Here is a 7,680-nt window from a genome sequence, read left to right on the forward strand (position 1 = left end):
AAGAGTACGTCTGAGTCAAGGATAATGCCCAGGCTCATTATGTTCATCATCAGCTACTTTTCCTTGGGTCTTTCTAAAAAAATAAGAACATTATCACAGATACTTACTAAAAAAAACAACCATATGATGTTAAAATCAGAGTATAACTAACAATACTTTCCTGAGGGGGAATGAAAACTTTCACTGTGTTTTCTTCTGACGTATTCAATGTTATGAGTTCTCCTTGACCTCCTCCTGCACATAAACTAATCAAGTCTGCGTTTCTGGAGTACGCTCGGCTGCTGCGCTCCCTGGGCCTGCGGGAGGGCGCCGCTCTGTGGGCGTCCCGGGCCGGCAGCGCAGGGGAGCAGCTGATGGAGGAGCTGTTCCAGGGGGAGGGCAGCGTGCCAGAGAGCGTTATCAGCGAAGACAAAGAGCTGGGCCAGGAGAGCACCGAGTGACCTCTGAAAGATTTGGAGAAGAACGGATGATGGTGCAAATCAAGGATCGGTCATTCATTCTTACTTCTAAACCTCGACCAGTGTGAGTGAACTCTGTGTCAGCGCCCAGAGGAGTCATGATCCTCATCAGGAGAAGAGAGGAGATGTTTCCATGTGGAGTCCGTCTCCCTGTTTCTGTGACTACAAAGAGTTCCTAAATGTTTGGTATGACGTGTGTGTTTGTGCACATTTGTGAATGCATGCAACGGCCCCAAAAGAAACACACTTCTGTCCTGATTCCCCCCAACACGTGAAGTGATGCACCTCGTGTTTTTCTAGGTTAATGGATTTAATTCAGTAGGTTTTTTTTTGTTATGGTTGCTTGGTAAGCTTTATTTTGCGTGCCTGTGTTAATGACTTCAAAGTACTGTTGTAGCTCTACGGGTTTCATTTGCCTTTTCTCTGCTGGGATGAAATACGGCAGAGTTAATTCATCCAAAAATAATACGTTCCATATTTCATTTGCACTGCCCTTGACGGCCCACATTACTACTCCGTGACGGGATTCCCAAACTTTTTTTTGCACTTGTAAATTAACCAAAAACACCACATTATTAGAATGCTAACTATGATTCCCTGTAGAGAGACACAGTCTTTCTGTAGGCAGACACACGACAGACTGGGTGTTCCAGCCACAGCAGGTGGTGCTGTATAATTGAGTGACCAAACCCTGCTGCTTCCCAGCCTCCGCAGCTGTAACTGTTGAGCGGCAGGAAAGTTAGCCAGGCCACCTTGCTCCTAATTCACCCTTATTATAATTGAATGTCCCTGAACACAGAGGCGATAGGAGTGATGCCGTTTAAATAGCTTGTGTAGAGTTCACATTAGTTGAATAGATCATTCCACTAAGGATTTTTCATTTTCTACTTTTATGAAACCTTGAAACGAAAACTACTCTTCTTTGATGTTTGTGTAACGCGGTTGTTCTCTGGTGTGTATTACAAGATGTTCTGTCAAAAATGTGTCCGTACTCATTTGAATCAGACTTTTGACCTAATTTACACACAAACAGTAATCTGTGCTGCCCATCACAATTACAAAGGCAGACACACATATTTTAGGATATGACCCACTGCCATCCGTTCTGCTTTTCTGACCATCATACTCATCCTAATGACGATGCAAAATACATATTAAGTGGTTGTGTTTTATTGCGTTGTAGCGTGTTAACTGGTCCTGAAACGAGACAGTAACTCCATCCGTCGGACCATTTTTTGTTGTGCGTTTTTGTGTTTCATAAACACGTCAGTGCTGTTTCTGTTGTGTTGCGTATAACCCCGAGTCACTATGGCAACCCAGGCCTATTTTAGGGCACTACATGCTCCTGTAGATCCATTTCACTCCCACTTACATACTGTAGGATCTCACACCCAGCAGATAATCTGCTGTAGTTTACCCATGCTGTGTTTCTTCCTCCAATCACGTCATGCAGTATTGTGCAATGAACTGTACTTCCTCTTTATGATTAGTGTGACTAACACAGAGCAAACTATAGCCTTTTTTCATTGTTCTTTGTTCATTGTTTGTACAGTGATCCTAATGCTTTAAGCTATATAAATATGACAAGAGAAAAAAAATATCTGTATATATGGATGGAAATAAAATCAATATTATTAACTTTATATGTCCTGTGTGCTGTTATATGTTGACTCAAGAGGGCGCTCTTGTCCCTCAATAAAAGGCAAAGTGGCTGTGTTATGGCACTTTGAGAGAAAGACCTGTTATAGCAAGAGCTATTTTCAATTATCCCCCTTCAATTTCAGCCCAGGTAGATTGGATTTGAATGTTCCTTCATTTGTCAAACTGCCCTAAAAGTGAATTAGTTCCTGCAGGAGTCGCTTCCGCCTTTAATGGCTTCTTTTCAGCTCAGAAGGAGGGCCAACAGCTGGCCGCAGCTCGCTGCCCAGGTCTAACGGTTCTCACTCTTTTCCTTTCTCCTCGGATTTATTCATTGAAGTGCATTCTGTTTCTTCTCTCCTGCGAGAAAGGCAGAGCACAAAGAGAAGAAAAACAGTCTGAAACAGAAGGCCACACAAATGATTGGTTGTGTTCCCTTTTAATGGCTTAATGAATAACTGCCGGAGAGCCGATCCAGCCGTTCCCGCTAGGCCATCAGTATGCAGGCCGCACTGCGCCTCTGTTCTGTCCCTCTGTTTAAACTCTCGGCTACCACCCAGCTCGCCAAATGGCTCTGATAACTCTCATCCTGCCATCCACCTCTTCCCCAACTTATATGTACTTAATCCTTCTTTTTTGCTTTGTAAAACAGGTGGACACCATGCCAACTCATGTTGCTGCTGCACGATTTCCTGGAAGCCTTTATTCCATCTGCTGTTTGGCTTTTTGTACCCCCATTCAGAAATAAACATTCAAAGTAGTTTTAAAAAACAAGATTAAGAGTGTTTGGATCCAAAGCTGTGAGGAGAACTTGTGTTCATTTAACAGATGGAAATCCCTCGCTGTTTCACGCTGCATACGGGGCAGAATTAACAGCCTTCGCCAAATCAATCGTACACGGTATTCTCGCTGCTACGCATTCTCAATCATCTGTGTAAGCAGCCATCGAACTGGGGCCTTCGTGTGCAGCCGAACACTGTGCAGTCTGGTGGAGAAGTACAGCAGGTCATCCATTTCCCATGAGCATGTCCTCCTCTGGTGCTGACAGATCTCTTCATCCAGGATGGGCAGGTCCATGCCTGCTCGCAGTACTTACTGAAAAGCCAACATGTCTTCCTCTGAATGTGTGTTTTCCTCACCTCCTCGCTGAGGGTTACCACTGAGTTCATTCCTCATTTTCTCTGTAATTATTCCCCCCTTTCATTGTTTTCTCAACACCTCCCCCAGTAATAACGATAGTAGTTTAATTTAACTCTTTTGGCTGCAGTTTCGGCTCTATTTTTTTAACTCAATCCTCAACTTTTGAGTCTCCTCCTGAATATTCAGCTTAATTCTCAAAATGTATCTTTACCTTCTTCCTCTGATTTATTAGTTTGACTCGTAACGGATCTTCTTCAAGTTGTTCCTATATATGGCTGGCCATAATGCTCTCCACAGTCTCTCCACACCACTGTATTTCTGGCTCACTTTTCTCACCTTCCTCACAGCTATCAACAGTTTCCTACTCCCAGGCTGCTCCACGGGAAAATTGATCTACACGAGTAAAGGTCATGTTTCTCTCACACATCCCCTCTCACCCCCGCATCACCTCCTCTCACCCACATCTGTGGGTAACCCCTGGTGTGGAGGGAACCCACAGCTCTGATCTCATCTGATATCACAGTCAGCAGCTCTTCAGATTGGTGAGAAGTGACTTCCCTCCCTTCTTTCATCCTCTGCTATTGGTAGATCTCTCTGTCTTCCCTGATGTTCACAGACTCTGATTGGCCGACGTGTGCTGTCGAGGGCCCCTGTTGCTGCTCCAGGTGATGTTTATGTTGAAGGTATTCATGGCCCCCATCTTTATCTGATTCCATTTAGATGAATGTCACAGTGTTTAGCAGACCATGGCCTCACCTCGCCACAACACCACCCTGCTCCCATTTAAACAGAGGCATGAGAGAGAGAGTAAATCGGGGATGGGGGGCTCGGCGGGGGCAGCATAGGGGATCAACGGGATCTATGGAACATTACCACTCGATGACAAACTCTTATCGAGGCCCCGGTAATGACTTGAGGACAGGATAATCTTTTAAAAAGCTCCTGCTATCTCTAAAACAGCTCTTTTGTGGCTTCCACGTGTGCATGTTGCGGTCAGGGCTGTTATTTACAAAAGCAAAGAGGAATCAATGAGTGCATTGTGTCAGGAGCGTGGGGCTGCAGTGTGGTCTGCAGCTCCTGCACAGGCTTTTACATGATTCTAACACTGCTAATCCTCACAGAATGATCAGGGATATGAGAGCGAGACACAAATGATTTGTTTAAATGTAAAGACTCACATAGACAGTGTACAGACTTCAGAGTGACACACCTATTTCACTATTGTAATCTGGGAGCAGGACGTTTATGTGATGATATTAATCCCACATATCATAGGAAATCTTCACGGCTATGTCAACAAGCTGTAAAGACTTGGCTGAAAGATGAACAAAAGGGTGGTGAGAGAAGAGGAAAGAAAAGGCCTTAACCAAACAGTATACATAGGAAGGAGGAAAACATTGAGGAATAGTTTCGAAAGTACATATTCCTCTTATCTTTATTGTATGGTGGCCGACTGGTGCAAACGCGCTACAACGGCCAAAAACACTTGCATTAGGAGAAGTGCGATGCAATTTAAAAACTATGCAAGAAACAACAAATGTGCCAAAACACATGCAAATTAAGAAACATATTCACCAACTAAACAACACATGCACAGCGAAGCTCAACAACAATGTCTCTACACACAGACATCATATTCAAGATTTTTAAAAAAACAGACTTGATGTGAGCAGTTACACGTAGGAACTACTTTCTTCCTCCGTATGTCCCGCGCAGAAGGAAGTGTGCATGCACTCATGGATAAGAGGTAGAAGCATGCTTTCTTCTGTGAGGTGATACAGATGATGGAAAAAAGATAGAAAATAATTCTCACACCAAGGTCTATGGATTATCTTGAGTAACAGAGTCCTGATTTCTTGAAAGAGACATTGGTTTTGAGTTATTTAAGCACCTCAAGCTGAGTGCTATTGAGTTTGTTTTATTCCAAAGAAGCCATGGCCAATATCTTCAACACTAGGCACCTCACACAGCATGACCATTACAGAAAAAAAGAAAAATGATATCTTGATTTTGAGGTGAAATGTACACAAAACAGTACACATATTAGAGAAGAAAGAAGTTGAAATATGCAGACAAGAGAGGACTCAAGGGGACCCAGAAATCCAAGCTGTGTGTGTGTGTTTTATGTGTGTCAATGGAAGGCCATGAGGTAATAAAGATGCCACAGATGCCCCTACTACAGTGAGGCCCTCCCCAGGCTAATTGCCACTGTCCTTTGGGAGATTATAGCAGGGGGAAGGCAGGGATGATTATGAAGGAAATGGCCTCTTATAAGCCGCTGTGCGCTCGGCCAGCCGGGCCCAGGGCTGCAGACCGGGGGTGTTCCCTTTCACTGGAGGACAGTGGGAGCCAGTGGAGGATGTAAAGGATACCTGTGCTGCAGCTGACCCATTTCCTGTATTGTTGCTTGTGTATATGTGCATGTATGTGTGTTTATCTGAGGCTGTGTAACCATGAATATGTGCTGAGTGTACAGAGTGATCCCAGTTTAACTGCCCTGGCCTCTTTCCTGTGAGCGCAGATAGACTATCCTACTGGGTTGAGGTCTCTCGCGGAGCAGTGTGTTTTTATTTCTAGTCAAGCGGAGTACGTGTGTTTCCTCTCCGTGTAGTCCGGCCGGACACACTGGGCCTGTGTGTGAGAGCGGGGCCATTTGGGGGGGGGGAGCTGAAGCTGGCTGTTTTGCTGCGGCCCGTGCAGGCCTTCACTCCTGGGGATAAGCACGTGCTGCTCTGCCAAGAGAGAACCGGGTCCAGGATCAGTGTTTCTCCTGTGATTTTAAAGGATAACATCAGCTGTGTTGTTAAATTGACATGACGATCAATCACAGAATGCTTCCATCTACAGTACCAAGTGCAGAGATTTGTTTTATGGCTGCACTTCCTTATTTTGCTCATTTGAGACAAGCACTGCGTCCCATAATGCATTCTTAAAATTCTAACCATGTCTTGAGTTTCTAGAATAGCTAAAGAAAGGATTAAGGATTTTTGAGTCGGCCATCATTTGTGACGGATGTCCCACGATGCAACAGAAATGGAAAATTGTTTACAGAATCAGAGGGTAGGTTTGTACAATTGTATTGTATTTGCTTTAGTGTATCAGTGTATAACATAACAATTGTACTGTAAGATAATTAAATCAAAAGAAATCCCCAAATTTGGACATAGATTAGAAGAAGACATTTAAAAGGAGAAAACTATAAAAAATATTAGCTCTACATCTGCTTTAAAATAAAGCTGCTTGGTTAAAAAAATGTGGACAGGTGTAACTATTTTTGTAAACAAGGAAAACCATGTCTACTACCTAATATATTTTTTATTTTCTAAAGTTGTAGTTTGAATAACAATTGTCCATGCACATATTGTGTTTCTTGCTAAAATAAATGCCACAGTTAATTCATGTTTTGTGCACTACCTGCCAAAATACAGTATCTCCATTAGTACACAGTGTATACTCAACTTTAGGACTGATATCTTTATTATATCTCAACTAGGGGGCGGTAGAGGACTAGGGAACAGAAGTGTGACGTGTCTGGGAGACACTATCTCCCTCCAATCCTGAGTAAGGGTTTGGGGATTCAAGACCCCCCCAGACTTGTTTCAAGAAGTTCTGCAGAAATTAGCTGTCTATGCAACAAGTTAAGATGATAAAAAACATTTGTTTTAAAGTCCAATTAAAACATTTTGTTACCTATGCTGCAGTTCATTGGCACATTATTTCACAGCTTCTAAAAACACTGCATGCATGTTATGTTTCATTCATGTCATTATTCAGTCAGTTCAACGTGTGATTTTCACCACCTGGGGTGCTAACTAGGCCGCAGGATCTGTGCCTGCATCCCATAGCATTCCGCCTGCTGTGTGTTTGTCGTTGGCTGATGTGTGTGTGAAAGCCTCTTAACCAGGGCCGAATTCACCATATATTGGACACATCCCCCCCAATATTCAGATACGCTCAAAATGTCAATATATAGCCTAACTGATATCATTTCTTTTTAATAAAATTGCTATTCTATGACTTTTTTATTTTGGCTATTTGTATACTTGAAAATCTTTATTTTCATCACCAAAATGATATATTCTTTTCATATGTATATTGGGTCCGCCTTTGTTTATGCATACCTTTATTTTGTACCTGGGGGTGTATTTCGCTGTCGCACGTCCGAGTCCAGCTTCAGTTAGCATTGATGCTCCAAGCAGGTCAGTCATGTTTTAATTTGCCCTCCATCAGTTCTGGTATCTTTTTCTAGTTAGCCCTAAACTATATCATTTTATTTCGTAATGGTAATGTTAATGAACCCTCCGGTTTAGCTTCTTTGTGTAAATAACTTGTAGTTCTGATGTTAAAACCGAACTTTTCAGGAATAGTAGCTAGGGGAGTGATTTGTAAAATATGCATAAAGAAAAGGTACATCTGTTTACAGTTCTGTTTCATATGGGTGTTG

At 42.9% G+C, this 7,680-nt stretch overlaps 1 protein-coding gene across 4 annotated transcripts in view; it reads left to right on the top strand.

The window, feature by feature from the left end:
* wdr11 (WD repeat domain 11) overlaps nucleotides 1-2,101 on the top strand; it is a 69,006-nt gene extending 66,905 nt beyond the window's left edge. For all 4 annotated transcript variants that reach the window (XM_034152139.1, XM_034152141.1, XM_034152140.1 and 1 more), the window contains one exon: nucleotides 241-2,101. In XM_034152139.1, coding sequence (XP_034008030.1) covers nucleotides 241-440 — 200 coding nt within the window. In that variant the 3' untranslated portion in view covers nucleotides 441-2,101. The remainder of the gene's footprint in view (nucleotides 1-240) is intronic.
* The last annotated feature ends 5,579 nt before the right edge of the window (nucleotides 2,102-7,680 follow it).

The sequence above is a fragment of the Trematomus bernacchii genome, unplaced genomic scaffold (assembly GCF_902827165.1).
Source record: "Trematomus bernacchii unplaced genomic scaffold, fTreBer1.1, whole genome shotgun sequence".
Taxonomy (NCBI): Eukaryota; Metazoa; Chordata; class Actinopteri; order Perciformes; family Nototheniidae; genus Trematomus; species Trematomus bernacchii.